General features: G+C 41.7%; 1 protein-coding gene across 3 annotated transcripts in view; it reads left to right on the top strand.

Annotated features, from left to right (window-relative positions):
- AFF2 (AF4/FMR2 family member 2) overlaps positions 1-18,575 on the top strand; it is a 635,691-nt gene that overhangs the window by 509,693 nt on the left and 107,423 nt on the right. For all 3 annotated transcript variants that reach the window (XM_019521659.1, XM_019521658.1, XM_019521657.1), the window contains one exon: positions 17,680-17,731. In XM_019521659.1, the coding sequence (XP_019377204.1) occupies positions 17,680-17,731 (52 nt within the window). The remainder of the gene's footprint in view (positions 1-17,679; positions 17,732-18,575) is intronic.

The raw sequence follows: 18,575 nt of genomic DNA, 5'->3' as shown, positions 1-18,575 counted from the left end.
TGGAGCAAGGGAACCTTTCACCTTAGGTTACCAGTTCAAATTCAAGGCAGATTTGTAGTGAACAAAAGTCATTACTGTCTTAGAGCAGTTCAGTAGCCTGCACTAAATGAATCAAAGGTCTCAGCCAGAGTCTAATGGACATTTGGGCCAAATCACAGAAACTACACTCTTAATTGGTATTCCAGAAGAGTGTGGTAGCACAGAGGCCAAGGACTGAATGGGGATAAAGACTGAATTTGCCCTTTTATTTAGAGCATGGTGGAAGCCCATTGACGGCGCGTTTTAGGAAGCTTACTCTACTAATGACCATGCTACTTGCGTTCCATGGATAAAGAGAAGACAGACCTCTACACAATCCAGCATCCCTCTACAACTCTAAATAGAGCTTATTTAAAAATACAGGTGGTAACAATACCAACTGAGCTGTCTAAAACATTGCGCTTCCTTGAGAAAAGGAGAGCCCAATATATATTTTATTGGGGTAACCTGAAAGCAAAACCTGACCAGTACAAAGTCTTTGCGGTCACTTCCAAGTGAGACTCAAACAACCTCTTCATACCTCTTGGGAACTTCACGTGCTTCACAGACTGGTATTTCATCCATCAGGCCTGTCTGAACCGTCTCCCACTCAATGGTGCCATCCGCTACAGCCACTGAGACAAGAGGTGCCAGAGATGTAGCTATGGGAGTGAGACCCTACACCATGTCCTGTGCAGCTGCAAGCCCCATACAAGAACATGGCAACTGCATCACAGCGCTGTTCAGGACTGGGTGATGAAAGCTGTCTCAGTGTCAGTCAGGATAATAGCCGTGAACCATACCATCCCAGGTTGCCACAGCCAGCTGGTCTCAGACATTGTTGTAACAGATGAGGACAAAAAGGGGATCCTGATGATTGATGTGACCATCCCCTTTGAGAACCAGTGGCAGGCTTCCACTGAAGCCCAGGAGCAAAAGCTGTTGTAATACAGGCAGCTGGCTGATACTCTAAGGGAGAGAAGATAGGATGTGATGGTGCAGGTGCTGATTGTTGGGTCACTTGAAGTCTGGGACCCAAACAACAGGAGCATCCTGCGAGCCTTTAGAGTACCCTGCTGCTTAAAAATTGATGAGAGACAAAACTGCTGAGGCACCTCATGATATCCAGTACCATCCAGTGGCCAAGAGACAAGTAAGCCGAGCATATCACTAGCCATCTAAATTATGAAAATACCTGACCAAGACCACCTACCAGAAGCAAAAGTGAAAGGATGAACTGACCACCCCTCCCCAGCTGTCGCTCCACTCTACACATACCATAGACTCCCAAAGACTGTTAATGTATTCTCCACCCCAGCAATTGTATACAGGATGCTAAAACCATTGTCTAAGAACATCTTACCACCTTACAACTCTGTACTCTTCAATTACCATGTGCAGGGTCTTACCTCTTCCTGTCGAAGCATGGCACTGGGGCTTCTTAACCCCTCTAACCCCTTTGGGCTGTGTCAACATACACCAAGTGTGGACTCATATAGCTACCATGCACGGGGTCTTATATGCTCTTTCAGCTCTACAAAACCATGTCAATAATCATATTTTTCAACATTTTCTAATAAAGTTTTAAAGTCCCACTTCTGCCTTCATGTACATTTCCAGTGAAGTCAATGGAGAATAACTGTGCATGGCTGAGAGCAGCACCGTAGATAGCATGCAAATAGATTTTGCTTTGGAGTGTTTAAAATTAGTATTTTTTTCACACTCGGCATTTGAAAATACAAATAGTTTCTGTTTTAGCATTGTAAGAAGAGTAAGACAATGGAATGAGCTGCCTAGGGAATTGCCTTCATTGGAGTCTTTGAAGAAGAGGCTAAATAGACATCCATCAAATGTTTTAGGATCAGCAAATCATGCATTTGCACAGGGGGGTGGAAACATGGTCCCCTCCTGCCCTATTGTTTTTTCCAGAGACAATAATGTCTTATCAATATCTAACTACCCAAAATTGTGATTACAAAAACATTTGTACTTACAAATCAAGTGGTAGGGCACATAGGATGTAGCTCTGTTGGTCTAAGGACATAGGCAGACAAGGTTCTTTGGGTAAATCCGGTATCTTTTCTTAGACCAAGCAAAATAGTTGAGAAAATTCTTCTTTGTGAGTTTTTGGGAACAAGCGCCCTTCTTCAGGCTTCAAGTGGTGGGGGATCTACAAAGGGTCACTTAACCCCACGTTATTACAGGCACAACATTACAAAGAGCCGCATAGATGCCCTCCCTATAGGAAAAGTCCCCCTAAAACTGTACCTTGCAAACTCTTTTTGACTGGAGCTCTAATGGTGAAACAACAAATGTTCAGTTTGAATACCTAGGCGCCTGCAATTTGGGAGTGTTTAATTGTCAACAAGGGAAGACATCCAGGCTCTTAATTCATCAGCATCTGTCCTTATAAAATTGTATTGAGAAGGAGCAATGAGTAGCCTGATGAAAGCTTTAATTTACTTGTGACTTATTGTTTCCACAAGGAGTTGTTGTAGATCAATTTGAGAACAATTACTAGGTGAATAAAAAGTGAGAGAGAAAAAAAATCAAACACAGCTTTAGGATATAAGTAAAAACTGGTAATACAAAATCAATCAAAATATTTATTTTGCTGCTGAATCCAAAGTATTACTGACAAGCAAGGGCTGTATTTTTAAGCACCACTGCTGTTTAGGTTTCCCCAGAATATATAACTGAACATGTCTTATGGCCATCTTGTTTTCATGTAGTATTTCATCCTCTGGCTTTGTGGGGGAACTTTATGCCAAGAAAAGTCACTGGAGACTGAGTGACAGATCAGGTTGTTGTCCCACATTCCCTTTCTACTAAATCACAGTTTTCTTTAGATGGAAGGTGGCTATTGTGAAGCTGTCAAACTGAGGAAAGTTAAATGGGCTGAAGTGAAGGCTCGTGTTAACAATAGCAGCTATCTCTGTCAAATGAAAGCTCAGCAGACAGTTACAAGGCAATTCGGCACTGATGGGTGGTCGATTAAAAACAACAAAAGGCAAGATGAATGAAAGGGGAAAATCCCTATTACTTTGTGGTAGGAGCAAGGGGAAAACCAAACCCCCACCCCCAAAAAAACCCACCCAGCCCCATCACAGGCTTGTAGTTAGCGTGACCTTCATAATCTTGGATATGGCACAATACAGCTGACAAGATTATTTTCCCTTGAAGCAGCACCGAGGTGTTTTCATTGGCAATAATCTAGAAGAATAAAATGAATGCAGAGTTCAAGGCAATTGAAGGATTCTCGATTCTGATAACACCTGGGAACAGAGTGCCACCAGAAAAAATAGTGAGGCTTTCCTCTTTAAAAAAAAAATATATGACTTGATCATCTTACAGTGTCATATCTGAGATTTTGAAGGTTACACTATAGACAACCAGAAGAGGATTAGAGGGAAATTATCTCTGAGCTCAAGGGAGTGCCAATTTAAATTGGATTTGAGATATAACATTTGCATTACCTTAGGAGATGAAAGGTAGCATTGTGCCCTGATAGCTACCCAACTACCTAACCATATGTATCAACTGGATTAGTCTGAAGATTAATAGCCCATACACTAAATGCAGTGTGGATCGTGCAATGTACCTTTAATGGGACTGATCCCGCTGAATTTAATGTCAAAACTCAGTGGGAGTCTCGTGGTTCATACATTGAACTTAAGTTAAATATATGCTCTTTGTTCAACCGAAGGCAATTTTTTTTGAATGACTGGGTTTTCAACTGCAGGTATGTAGGTGGGGGAGATGTCAATGTTATGCAAAATAATGAATGTTATAAAGAAGCTAGGTCAGACGCTTCTAGCTACCTTGGCTAGGACTTTCAGAGGAATCAGATATTCGGAGCCTAGTTGCAATCCAATAAGAAGCAAGTGCCTAACCCCCTTAGGCTCCCAGTCCCTTTCTCCAAGACAAATACAAGATGACTTTCAATGAAAAGGAGAAGTTGGAAATTTAAATGGAAAAAGAGAAACACCCAGCTAGGACAAATAGAGGCAAAAAGTTTAGGAGGATTCAGAAAAAAGATTGGACATTTACATGGATGTGCAGAAGGATTAGAGTAAGGATTAGAGCTAAAAGAAAGGCAAGAAAGAAATAGTTTTGGAAGGGAAATGAACACTTGTACTTCAAGACATACGCCAACCCCCAGCTAATGGGGGTGAGAAGGAATCATTCCTTATTAACAAGAAATGAACAACCTACTGCAGGGTTTCTTGTACCTTCCTCTGAGACAAAACCTTTGTTTCAATGCAACGCCAATATAAGATGGCAGTTCCTAAACATTAACTGGGTAATATCATGATTTCAAGCCTAATTAATAATAGTATTCACCTATACCCTGCCATTAGTAGTCAGAATTTGGTATCCTTTTTGGAATTTTACATACTATTATTCTAATTATTCATTTTCCATTAGCACATAGGTGCCTTAGTCACGGACCAAGACTGTACCGTGTCAGATCCTGTGTAAATGGAAAACAAAAAAATCTTATCATTTAGGTATAAGACCTTACACACATACAAGGGGAGGGTACCAGGAAACAATGAGGCAATACCATGGCCGATCCTTTCATCCAGGTGTATGTATCATTTGATTGTAGCGTTTTTCTGCACTTTTTCAGGCCTTGTGTTTTTGATCAGGTAACGAAATTGATTTCAGCGCATGGCAACACCAGTCTTACAGAATTATTTCCGGTCTCATAAAGGGCGGGCAGGCTGGCACTTAACATGTTTGGGAATGGTTGGGGGCAAAGCCTTAAAACAGGAAGTCAATGACGATCTTTTGAGGTTCTTTTGCAGATCATAGAAATTACAATATAGGTCACGCTCCCACTGGGATCAAAACCATGGTTATGTCTTGCAGGATTAGTTATGAATAATTTAGGCAGCAACAGAGCTTACACATATCTTTGTTGTAACCTTTTAAACTAATAGCCAAAGATGCCGCTCCTGACTCCTCCTTGCGTTTCGCTTCCTTGACGTTTCGTGTCCCGTTGGAGAGGGTTCTGCTAAAAACAATTTAGCTTTTAATGCAGGAGTCACCTCAGGCTTCTTAAGGCATACTTAGAACAGAGACTGTTTGTGTGTGCGATTGTGTGTGTAGGGAAACGTTGAATTTTTCAGAGTTGTCCCATAGGAAGAGAGAGAGAAAATAATTTGCCATTATGAATTTCAGGTCAAAATGTGGTTTTACCATGTGCTATAATTTCGAAGGTAAACAAGCTTTCAGCAAAGCTAACTATATCAGGAGACTTGTTTAACATGCACAGAAGGCACTGTTAAATTATTTCAGTGCCATAATTCAAAATGCTGAGGAAAATTCTCCTGTATTACAGCCAGTGTAAGATTGGGTCTGTAGCCAAGTACATCAACATAAATGTTGAACTGTCTGGGGAAATACAAGCCTCATACTGTTACTTAGGGGAAAATGTGCGCAGACATGGTGGAGCCCCTTATGAAACAATCCTCATTTTGTTAAACAATAGGATCAAATTTTCAGTCAGGTTATCAAGCATATTGCAGCCTTAGAGCTTGCCAAACAAAGTGAAGTACCAGTATGAAGGCTGATATATTTTTACAGAATTAATGATGTATGAAACATGGAAGTGGAAACAGATACATTTTCATTTTATCCTCTGATTTTTTTTTTTTTTCTTTTTTACATTATGAGTGAAAGGAAATGCTTGGAAGTATTTGCAATTATTCCTATCTGTTTATCTCAGAGTAATTACAAGAGCAAACAGTGTCGTGCCTTGCATTTGGATGCCAGCCTGAAAACAATTGCCCGAGCGAGCAAGGGCTTCTTGAGTGAGCAAGTGTTTTCAAAATCAGTCCTGGCGCTTGTTTTCCACTGTGCATATGTGATACATTATGAATAATCCAGCTATGGAAATCATTTAAATATTTTATTCCTCTATTCTTTTTAGTTATATGGATTGTGTGTGGTCTCACTAAGTGTATGTGCGTGTATGTATTAGTCCTCTTTTACATTTAAAAACGTGACCCATGACATGCCTGCTTAAACAGGAAAGGTTGCACTGTCGTAATGAAGATCTGCTTATCTACACAAAGATAATGTGCTGATCTAGTGGCTTTTGTGCTGGTCTCTGGATGGATGGGCCTTTCTTTCTTGCCTTTTGTTTTAGGTCTAATCCTTACTCGAATCTTTCTGCACATGCATGCAGCCTGGGACCCTCTTTCCACTGGGTTTCTGCCAGAGTGCAGAAGTTTTCCTAATAAAGGTATACAATTCCCCAGGCAGGCTGAACACCTGAGTCACTTCTCATCCCCTGCCGCACCCACTCGCCCAATTCCCAGCGTGCTGCTCCCTTAACGGGAGTCCCGTTGAAGAGCCGCTCTTAGCAATCTGCTTTGGAATAGCACCTCCCATTTGAATTTCCTTTTTGAATACACTGTTGGCTGTAATATTATTTGAAAACCCAGCCTGGGACGTGAATGCCAGTGCTTGTAGACAAACACCCCCAGGGAAGCTGTAAGCCCCTTCCCTGCAGCCCTACACTTGCCTCCAAAGTGAAATGTTGCTTCATCATCTCACCTTTTCACTGAGAAAGACCTCAACTGAGCAGCCTGTATCGACCACCTTAAGTCTCTCCCCTGGACAGGCAGTGGTTGCTTATGTAGCTTTATGGAGTGGTTGTCCATTAGCACTGAAATGAAGCATCCAGACCTCTTTATTGGGTTACAGGACAGCTCATCCCCAACAATTCATTGTGGAGGACAAATTGTCCCCGGTGATTCAGCAACCCGGCAGCTTGAGATTGCTGTCAGAGAGTCTTTATTTATTTTCATACCTTTACTCATCATGAATTAGTTATGGTGCAATCACAGTGAATTATTTAAAATACAAGACTCTAAAAAGGCTCGAGTGTAAGCAGTATTTCTTGGGGAAACTAGTGAGATTTTCTTTGGATTTGATTTCTGCCAAGAACTTGTGCTTTCTGCGGGGCGATGGGGGAGTCTAGCAGGGTTGGGAGGCTTTTTCAGTATCTCTTGAACTTCTTCCTGAGTTGGTAAGATTGGATCATGGTTGCAAGTCTATAATTCGAGTACCCTGTCTTTCAAATTTCAGTTGTTTCTTTTCTACCCAAAGGGAAGATTCTGCTTTTTCTCAGGAACAGAAGAGACCCCTCTCCACCTCCTCCTCCCTTCCCTTCAGAGTTACACTGGCTCAAGGGCATATCCCACATAAAAAGATATGTATGTATTTGGTTTTCTGTGGGTACTTTTCTTTTTATATGCCTTTCCCACTCTTGTTCTCTCTCTTTTCCACTTTTCACCTTCCTTTTTATGAAGACTTTTTATCTCTTCCCTTTCTGCTGTCTTTTTTTGTCACAGTGTGCCTGAGCTGAGCGTGACCCTAATATCATCCAAGTTTGCCTTACAATTACAAAACACTGAGCTCAGTGGCTCAGTGATATTAGGGAGGAATGAGTTTACTTTCCCTGCTTAAGTGACAAAGGCTCAACAAAAAGTTCGCTAGCAGGGAGCACGCATGACACAAGAGTGCTATGAACTCGCTTCAGGTGCTGCCTCCGTACCGATGGAAGAAAAGTTGAGCGCTGTCCTTCAGGAGAACTGTTTTCTTCTCCTTCCGTCTCCTGGGAACAATTGTGTCGTGGCCATGAACTCCATTTGAAGGACTCATAGAGGGAAGGCGAGTATACAGAGTGCATCTGTTAGTTGTGGTCAAGGGCCAGGTACAGACATTACACATCTACCAGTATAAGTGATTGGAAACCAGTCTATACCCATAACAGAACAGAAGTTCAGCAACACATAGACTGGTTTAAAAATGGCAGGACCCGGTCTAAGATTTGCCCCCTCCCACCACTAAAAGGTGAATGTGTGTCCTCTTTGCTACTGATCTAAACTGTGCCACTTATGGAAAACTGCGGCTTTTTTAATGTCTTTACCCAGCCAAAGGGTTATCTTGTGTTACAACTAAAAAGAGATTGAAGAAGGAAAGTAGTTTTGTGAACTGGGGTCAGATTGCCAGTTCTTGGGTTGCTGGGGATGAGCCATCACCTAGCCACTGCCAGGCATTTACTTGACAACCTGGGCTCTGCAACCGCGGCCAGGATGTTCCCTTGGACGTGCATCGTTGAGTGTTCACACTGTACTCTGACCATAGTAGAGGCATTTATACTCTGACAATATTAGAGGCATGTAGAGTCTATTTATACTTTCTGCTTTATGGCAGGTGCAACATAAACTAGCATGTCTGAGCTTGGGTAGGATGGGGCCAGGGGATAGATACTGGCCCCAACATCTCCCACCTTTACTAACAAGGCGGTGCAGCTCTGTAGTTTGGAGCTGACAGTGGTCTCCTCTGCAGCCTTGTCCCATACTGCCAGGTAGATTTCTCCCCCTATTTAAGATGGATAGGATACATTTCACCCTGTGTCTCCTTTCTACAGTGCTGTGGATCGGATGAAAGCGAGTGATATAGGAACTCGGTGTTGTTTTTCTTATTAATAGTGAAGAGCCTAAGTCTTTCTCTGCTACATTTAACGTTTCTAAATTTCATAAACAGTGTTTTAAAATTAGTTGCAAATGGCAGAAACCTTTTTGCATTCTCTTTAAGAAGAGTTCAGACTTGCAAGAAATGTGTCAGTCTAAAAGATATTAATGAATGCGCAGAAGCTGCTTCCATTCCAAACCAGGTTACTGAAGCTTAAAATTTAGCAGACACAACTCATTTCCAATATACAGAAACAAAAGAACCCAGCTCTTCAGATATGAGATTAGTCGATCTAAGGGGAAAACAGCACACACAGGGAGATTTGTGAATGTCATGTTGGTACTGACAGCTCATCAAACAGCTCCTTGAAGGACTCACTTTGTTACCAGATTAAAAATGGAATAAAATAAAAGATAAAAGAATATAATCAATGAATAAAATTAATATCCTTCTATGCATGCTATGGAGCATTGGATAGACGAGCCTGTCTTACTTTATTTGTTCTCCATAGAGCTACTCATTTTAATATCTTTTCTGGGGTGTTGTTTTTTCTTTTAACGTCACCTTAGAAAGTTTCTATGGAATTATCTATCGTTTTTAACTGAGTGCTAAGTTTCCAAAGCCTTTGTGGGTAAATATGCCAACAGAAGGCCTGTTTACCAGACTGCAGACTGATGCTCTGGTGAGGGGAGAGATTTAATCAAATAAGGCTACAGTTAGGAGGTATTTTTAATTTAGAAAACAATGGAGATGAGCACCTGTCACAAACTACATTCTGGAGTGCGTACTGCCTTTGACAGGTAGTGTCTGCCAAAATGATAGCAGTGGATGTTATGAATCAAGGTGCATAGAGGTATGTAGACACATTGTGCACTGGAAAAACTTGCCCTACTTAGCTGAGCTAGAGCTGACACCACCTGGGAGCAAACTGCAATCCTTCCTGCTCCCTAGACAGGTGCAATTCCAAAATTGACCCTAATCACTTGTAGGCTCAATTTTATCAGAGCCCTACACAAACACGGTGTTCTCATTTTTATTACTATAAACTGTTGACATGATCATGCCCAGTCAGAAAACTGAGATTTTTTTTTTGATTTTTTTTGGGGGGGGTGGGGGGGAGCTTTTAATCCCACATCATAACTTTCCTTCACTCTTCTTTGGATTTTTCTTTGCACGCGCCTCCTTTCTTTTTGTTGTCTTGTCGGTGTTTCATATTTGGGCTGGTCCGGAGAGGTGCAGCAGTGCAGACACTGTGGTTGTCACTGCTGTCCCCGGCTGGCCCGGGCGTGGGGAACACTGGAGCTGCTCCTGCTTTAGTTCAGCCACAGGCTGCAGAGAGCAGCTGGGCAGGGAGCAAAGCTCTTCTGGGGACCCAGGCAAGTTCATCCTTCCAGCACCTGCTCTCCTGGCCAGCGGGCGATGTGGATGAGAGATGCAGGCAGGGAGGGTGGGGGCTGTGGGGGGTGACCAGGGGTAGGAGCTGGAAGGAACCCAGCACCCCCACAGCCACCACCCCTGAGTTCAAGTTGGGCAGGGGCGGCTTTGGGTCTCCTGTCATACCCCGGGTCAGCCTGGAGTGGCGGTGGCAGCGGCAAGTTCGTCCCTCCCACCCTTCGTGCACTGCTTAGCTGCCGCAGCCAGCCAAGAGTTTCCAGCCATGCCTTGCTCCATGGTTGACAGGCGATGGGTTGCAACCCCACAGGATCGGCCCATGAGCCCAGCCACACTCATGGGTGGGTGCTGGCACAGGTTTCCATTTAGAGATGCTTGCGTGGAAGCTTTGGGATCGTGTTCAGGCTCTTTGGAGACGAGCTTGGAAATGAGATCGTATTTTCTAATATGGTTGAAAGCCAGGAGCGTAAAGCATGCAGGTAAAAACCTGTCATCGGCTTCTCCTTTCCCCTTTGCTGAGTTCTCATGCCGGTCTCTTGCTTCCCCTCCAAGTTTAATGAAAAGCAAAATGCCGGTCAACAAAGCAGTAGTTCTAACGCACTTAGCCGCAACTTAATATTTTAGTTGCCTTGAAGAGCTTTTTCTACATGGAGATTAATGGATGGCTAGATAAAGGGAATTCTTCTACTGAAAGAATTCATTCTGCTTAATCCTTTTGAAATTAGGAGATGATATGGAGAGATGAGTAATGAAGTGCACTCTCTGATTGTGAGGTACCTAATAGATAACCACAGGGGTTACTTCTCTCTCACCAGCTGTAATTACACTAATTACTGATATGGTGCCAGAAACACTAAGGCAGACTGAGTGTGACAAAACAAAATGGAGTGTTTCATAGCAAGTCATATTTCTCCATCAGCTGGCCTAGGGGGAGGCTGACCATGTTCGAGGGCTAATGTGTTCGATTTCCTGCGGGAGGGAAGAGGCCAACTTGCCCTGCTGCTTGTATCATTTCCTTTTGGCTACTATACCAGGCTTCACGGCAGTTACTCAATGGGGGAGATACGTGACAGATTCTCCAGGCTGAAAGGTGGGGGCTTAACCCATTCCTAGCTCTTTTCTGGTGGGAGCGGTACCACTGAGGCCAATGAATTCGCTCCAGGGAGTGAAGGCTACTCACGTGAGTCAAGGTTTTCAGGCACAAGTCCGTGATCAATGATGAGGACGTACAGGGAGAAAATAGCAGAGGTGGAGAAGGAAAAATTAATAAAATATCTTTAAATATGTATAAAACTGCTGAACAACTGGCCATGAATATCAGGTTAAATGGTGCTTGTAAATTCCATTTAATCTTTGGAGATTTGGTTTTACCATAACTTTTAGAATATCTCAGAGGAAATATTTTAAAGATGACTTGCACATTTCAGCAGGAGAATGAATATGAAATTTCAAGATTTATGGAAGGGATGTTTTAGAACAAAGATCCTGTTGGGGGTTTTATTTTTTCTTCTTTGGACAGACTCTGCCATTTGTTTTCATTTCCCCAGCCTTTCTGTCCACTGTATTATGAACTTCTCTTGGGAAATCTATTGTTAGATGTTTTCACGCACACAATCCCCCCTCCTTGATAAATGATAAAATTGGGCTTCAGTGTGTGCAACACAGTCTTGAAATTCATCTGAATTCTATTATTCAGTTTGTCATTTGCATGATAACTTGAGTTACCACTCTCTGAGAAGTATTATGTAATACAGAGAAATGCATCAGGAAAATGAAAAACAAGTTCAGCATAATGTCCTCAGGGTAAAAGCAGTTTAGATGATGTTGAATTGATGGGCTCACTTCAGTGAAAGTTCAGAGGTGGAAGAGGCTGCATCTTCACGCTAGTCAGTATTCAGCTGGACAGTGACCTCCCCAGTGATATATTCCAGAAAACATTAAACCGTAGAGTTAACAAGGGCTTCATAACACATGGTGGTTATGTGCTACTTTTTTTACTTTTAAAGACATGGATTTGATTCTCGCCTGTTCAGGATTTAAGTCTTATTTAAAAATCACAAGTGAAATTTGGTATGACATGCTGAGTTCTCTCTTTAATATTGAACGGGGCAACTAGACGCAGTAGTCTAGCCTGTGCCACCTGAATCTAAAACCCACAGCGCTCCCATTTAAATCATCCATTTGTATCAGTGGAAGGAGAGCACTGTTTTCTTTTAAAGACTTACAAGCCATTTGTATAGTACCTGTACCTGCCACCACTTTTCCAAATAAGTGTTTTCCTGTGCTTTTCATGTCACTGCATGCAATCTCTTTACCTTGTCTCTTCTGACATATTCAAACCCTAGATGTTACCCACTCTCAAGGGACAAGCCCAAGGGCATAGGGTCAAAAATGCGGTCTCCCAACTGGGTCTGCAAGCACATGTCTTGCAAAGTAAAAGTCTATTGCAAGAATCCTGGATTCCTGCAGGTGGGGGCCAACTTTTTTTGGCAGGCGTGCCAGCCTGATCCCCTTCCCCTGCCTGATCTGCTGCTCTGCATTCTGCTTGCAGCCCTGTGCTCCCTGCCTGATCTGCCGCTTTGCTCTCTGCTTCTTACCCTGTCTGCGCCCGTACTGTATGTCCCCTCACCGATCTGCCTTATGCCACACCCAAAGGCTGCTCAAGCCACATGTGGCACCAGTCCCACAGGTTACCTACTCCTGTTCTAGGTCCTTTAGCGAGAACAAGAACCTCGTATGTAGAAACTTCAATAATACTAACACGCCAGTCATGCATGGCATAGCATGTGTGTTATTTGCTTGATTCATACACATATGCTACCCCCCAACCCTTGTTTGCCAATGTAAGACTTCAATGAATGCACTTTTTGTACAGAGCTAACCTTCTATGTGGCCTAGTTAACCGATGCCTGGTTCTTCTTCCAGTCTCTACTCCATCTAAGTGGAGCTCAGGGCTATGGAGCTTGGAGCTGAGGGTGAGTAAGGAGGACGTCCCCTAGAGCCTGATCTTATTTAGGATGTGTTCCAAGTACCTCCTGCTTGATAAAGATTTCTCATCATAACTGAAATCATTTGCACTTTAAAAACAATATCGCCTAAACACAACTTTGTAGAAGCAGAGCATGGAGAAAAGCACACTGAAGTCCAGGAAGACTGGAAGGAAAAGCACACTGAAGTCCATGAAGTCCACTGAGGATCTACATCTCATTTCCCTATAAAACATTTAGGCACTTCACTGATGAGTGTTGTAGAAAACTAAAGAATAGACTAAATGGCATAGGTCCCAGTTCAAAACCTATGGAAGGGAATGAAAAGACTTCCATTGATTTCTTTGGGATTTGGAGCAAGTCCAAGATTGGACAAATAAATAGTGTTTTTGGCTTGCCAACTATGATAATATCCTTTTGGGGAATTCTGAAGCTCCTAGTAAAATAATGTATAGAATTACTGAAAGTGAGGTACCTGATACTTACGCTGTTCTGTGGATACAAATTATTTCACCTCTTCCAATCAAACACTCATTTGCTCATTTGCAAGGTCTCAAACTGACAAGTGTGATGTATGGAAAGCATTTATTGAAGTAAAAGAGATGTTTACAATGGGGATGCCTTAGGATCAGCTCTCCCGCTGTACTCATCCAAGTTCAATGACAGCTTAGAGGTCTTGGATTGAGTTACTGTCCATGTTCCATGATAGGTTTTATTTTCTTTCTTGCACATCAGCGGCCTGTTATTTCATGGCTTCCACGAATGTTGAAAACAGTTTGTTCCTTTCTACCTGAGCATGTAAAAACTATTGGAATGTGGTAAAGTGACTCCATAAGTCATACGTTTGCAACGGGTGCTGGATGCAGAAGGGACTGTGGTTTGGAACATGACCCCCTGTTGAAAGAAGTTGAAGACTGGTGGGACTCTGAAAATATTTTGACAACATCTGCCACTAAAAGCATAGAGCAGAAAGGTTGTTCTGTTTGGCAAGGCTGCTATTTTGTCAGCACACACTTATTTCTCATTCAGGCTGGAAAATGCATGGAATATGGGAGTGGGGGGGGAATCCACAAAGGTTTGGTCTGCCTTACCAAACCTAAATCATAACCCTTCCAAAACTATGTTGAGTTCAGTTCACTTTCAGTCCCTAACATTAAGTTTCTAGGCATCCACACAAGCAGTGGGGGTGAACCTTCTCAGCAAGTCTCCAATAAACTGATACCTTTTCCCTGCATGCCACTCCAATTCCCTTTTCTCAGCCTGGTCTGCTGCTCTGCCCCTCTGCTGCTCTGCTTTCTGCTTCCTGCCCCATCTTTCACCCTGCTCCCTCCTGGATGCGCCATATGCCCCACACAGGGGCTGTCCACACCACTTGTGCAGGTTGTTCACCCCTGACCTAAAGCTTGGTGCAAGTTGATGCCTCTGATAACAGTAAATGTGTATATGTGTGGTCCTCACAAACTCATGCTTCCAAAACCTTCATTGTATCCCTTTGTCCACCTAGCTTTCTGACATACGAACAGTCCAGCTGGGAACAAATTTGTCCCTGGAATCAGCAGGTGTCCTGGGCAGTCAGAGAATTGCACCTCTCGATGCCATGGGTAAAAGCATCCCTTTGTCACCACATAACAATTCTGCAGTAAATTCACATTCCAAATTATAAACCCCTGAAAAAGAATAATGAACATGCTGACACGGTCTTAACTGTTGCGGTATAAATGGCGTGGCTCTAATAATGAAATCAAAAATCCTTCTTAATCCCACTCTTTCCCTAAAGTGGTGTTATGCATTAGGCACGGATGAAAAGACAAACACGTACATGTATATTCAATAATAATGTTGGCTAGGTCAGAGACGAATAGGAAATGAAATGAATTCATAACACCTCCAGAGATAGCTCTCTGATACAGGCAGTTTTCTTTTTGATTTACCCTCATTGACTGTGTTCATTGTAACTTTAATACATCTACCAAATTGTCCTTTATTAACTGCTGCCCTGATATTACTAACAAATTCGAGCTGCAATCTCCAGTCATGTGTTCTCGAGGTTAACAGCTGCACAGCACAGTGCTGTATAGATCATATGCATATTTACAGGGATCTCACATTGAAGAGGACCTAATTTCATGTTCAAACCATACAGACGGTGCTTGAAAGTGCTGCAGACACAGAGCTCTTCTGTGTCAGGGCTTTGAGGGTACAGTGCATTACTTCTCTAGGCATGATGATAGTGAAACAATTACCTTGGATTAAGGTGGCTGGCAATCTTGAAAAGTCCTTATTCGGCTTTGAGTGTGATCAGATGCCACCTGCTTATAAATGAGAGTTAATAGAAACATTAAATGTGCAAGCCACCATGACCCATATCTCCAGAATATTAAGCACATTTAAAAATAACTGAAGACCATCTAAGTCCTTTGCTTTCTGTAAAAATATTACCCTTTCTAACCAGCATCCTCCGGGAGCAGGTTATCTGAACTCTTGAACGTTCCACTTTCATTTGTGCCTACTGTATATTTTTTAATGCATTCCCTCACTTCTCCCTCTACTGTATATTTATTGTTGGTGCGTTATTCAGTTTCTCTTTAATTATTCCATCTGCCACTTAAGGGTGATGGGTTTTACAGGCTGTGTAGTTTAGTTGTTTAACCTTTGAGTGGGGTAACTGAATGTGATGACGTATACCTCATTTAGCACAACAGACTGAAAAGAATTATGTACTCCAAGTGATAAACTTGGAACTGCTGAAGAAGGACCAAAATCCAATTTTTTTCCTCTCTCCAGTCTTCTAAACATCTATTAGTCTCATGAAAGGAACTCATAAATCCTGAAAATTTAGTTTATCTGTAACCAGCTCCAACAGTTGTCCTTCCTACTAATCATATTTTATATCTATTTTATACTTCTCAATATTCAATAAACATGCCTTGTGCTTACTGCACTTGTTATAAAGTGTATGCTGTGGACACTTTCTAGAAACCATTATTAATCGACCACTTTATAGGATGGCTTGGGTAGTGTCGTAGAGGAACTCATTTATCTTTTTATGCTTGCTTCTTTGTTCTTTCCATTTGTCTAATATGGAGTTTCCTTTTTTCTTTTGGTTCATTTCTATCACAATATGTCAAGAAGGGATTTAATATGTAACAAAATGGGAAAAAAAACAACAACCCTGCAATGGCTAGAATGAAAAAAACCCTTCAGGCTTAATTCATGAAAAGATCACTTGCATTATTTCTTCTTAGATCTGTGCTTTTTTTTTAATAATATGGACTGCATTATCTAGAAGTGCTTCTTTAAAGAGACAGATATTTTACATATTAAAGTGAGATGTCAGTTTAAAGGAGGAGTTTAAGCCTGAATTAAAGTTAAAAATGATGTGGCCTCATATGAGGCTGGTCTGACTTTGTCTGCAAAGTATATAATGAACCTTGCTGATAACAGCTTAGGCTTTGGATAGATTAAGGTGCAGCGATAGGTTGTGAATGGCACAGCAAGTAATGCCACAGAGAAACAAATGAATGTGTCTGCTAGAGATAAACAACATAAAAAGTTCCTGTTCATCACCAAAACCCAGACCTCTAAAGATTAATATTTACTGGAGATTTCTTAGTTTTAGAAGACTTGGTCTTAGGTTTTACGGGTTCACATTTTACAGGGAAGCATCTGCCATATATCAAGAGGTTAATGACTAGTAGTTTCATGTCCAGATACTTTGTAACCACTGAGCTGCCCGACAACAGAGGTCACTAGAAGACTGATGACTTACAAACCTGTTAAAGTTCTCCTTGCTCTTTCCCGTTTTCAGAGCACCAGCAGGGTTGGACCTGGCTGATATTTGACCACTGGGAATACTGTCCCCACTTTAGAATTCCTTAATACCAGTAGACTGTCATGATTTACTGGTCAGCTTCAAACAAAAAAAATACCATCCTCACAGAGCACACATTGATTGTTACGGTTATTTAAAGACTAACAGTAAAAATTCATAGACTCCAGTCTCCATCAAAACAAAAAGGAATCAGTAATTGCAATTTGGGAGTCTCCTACAATGACTAAAGGAGAGAAAGGAAGCTTGTCAGTTTTAGTGGATGTCACAACAGTTCTCGTATATACACGGTGTGTCTACACATGCATTTAAGCGCGCCTACATTTAATGCGCATTAGTTTAATGCTCATTAAGTGGGTTTAGGCAAGCATCTACATGTGCAGGTGCATTAACGCTGTCTGTGGACTGACATGGGACTGAAGTTAGTCCAAGTAAGTCAGTCCACACACCCAGTGTTAATGCGCTTTAACACATCTACACATGCATTAGTGCGCTTTAAGTATTTGCGCCTAAAGTGGATCAGTTGTTGAGCATGATTAGCCCAAAATCACCATTTTTAAAGCACATTAAGGGCACACATGTGTCAATGTGTGCCCTAAGGCACCTTAAATTTAGGCTAATGTGCCTTAAAGCATCTCGTGTAGATGCTCCCACAGATTTCTTATTTCATCATCTAGTGATAAACGAATTTGGCCTTGAGAAGGGATTGGATAAAGGTAAAAATGGACCTAAAAGAAGCGGCTCACTGTGATCCAATCACAAGTGTGGATATGTGGAATCTGGTTAGGAGCCTTTGTCTGTTCATGTTTCTGTGGTCATTTATATTGTAGGAGAATGAAGAATCTGGAGGATTGTAGAACCAAGTAAAAATGGCTAGGGGTTGGATTCAGCCCTTAATTTATAAAATGATGTAATTCATAAATTAAATGTAATGTTTGGTTGTCTCTGTCTCTCTTTTAGAATGCTTGAAGATGATCTGAAACTCAGCAGTGACGAAGATGACAATGAACAGGTAAAATATCTGACGTGCATATGGCATATTTTGGGAAATGCATTTTCATCTATTGAATGTGAATGTATATTGCTTTATTATATGCCTATCAAATCAATTTCTGTGCGGGTTTCTATATCTGTTATCGTAGGCTTTGTCTACCCATATAGCTATATAGTTAGTCTCTTACAACTGTACTTTCTCACTCCACAGAGTTACGGCTTCTTCTGAACTCAGAGTGCCTTGTTCCAGTTTTGTTTAATCCACTGTAAAAGTGGATTAAGTGTTTTCCTTTAAATCCCCACCTTACTGTAATCCAAATTCACTTCAAAGTGTAAAAAAGCTCTTAGATTTAGGTTTATTTCACCAGTTAATGGTCCTGACCCCACTCCTTGCACTCAGCTTTCACATTATTTACTATTTCCTGGGACTGTCTTCTACTTGCTTTGCCCTGTCAGTGCAAAGGGGTCAAGAAGGCTGAAAGCGGTGAGAAATCAGGTCCTTAACTTCCGTTCCAGCCAGTGTGCAGTGGGCTTGGAATCTGTGTCACCAACCCAAACTGAAAAACCAGTGATATATACCTACTTGTGAGAGGTAAAGCTTCAGGACTTAGCTGTGAATCAATAGCAGACATCTCTGAGTCGATGTAGGACATTAATGAAAAATCGTTTGCAAAAAACTTGCTGATGCCATTGTCCTTCCTTCTATTTTACATTATAAATATTTACAGTCATTGCTGAGAAATCAAATAGCTAGAATTCATTTGTTCTACATTTTCATTAAGAAAGACTCAGGGCCTGTGTTGAAATTTTTCCCTGGTGTAACTTCATGGAAGACAGCAGAAAAATTTCCCTCCATATCTTTT

The sequence above is a fragment of the Gavialis gangeticus genome, unplaced genomic scaffold, assembly GCF_001723915.1.
Source record: "Gavialis gangeticus isolate Ggan-Ray unplaced genomic scaffold, GavGan_comp1, whole genome shotgun sequence".
NCBI lineage: Eukaryota > Metazoa > Chordata > Crocodylia > Gavialidae > Gavialis > Gavialis gangeticus.
The sequence above is the reverse complement of the archived record's forward strand: the minus strand, read 5'-3'. Positions and strand labels throughout refer to the sequence as shown.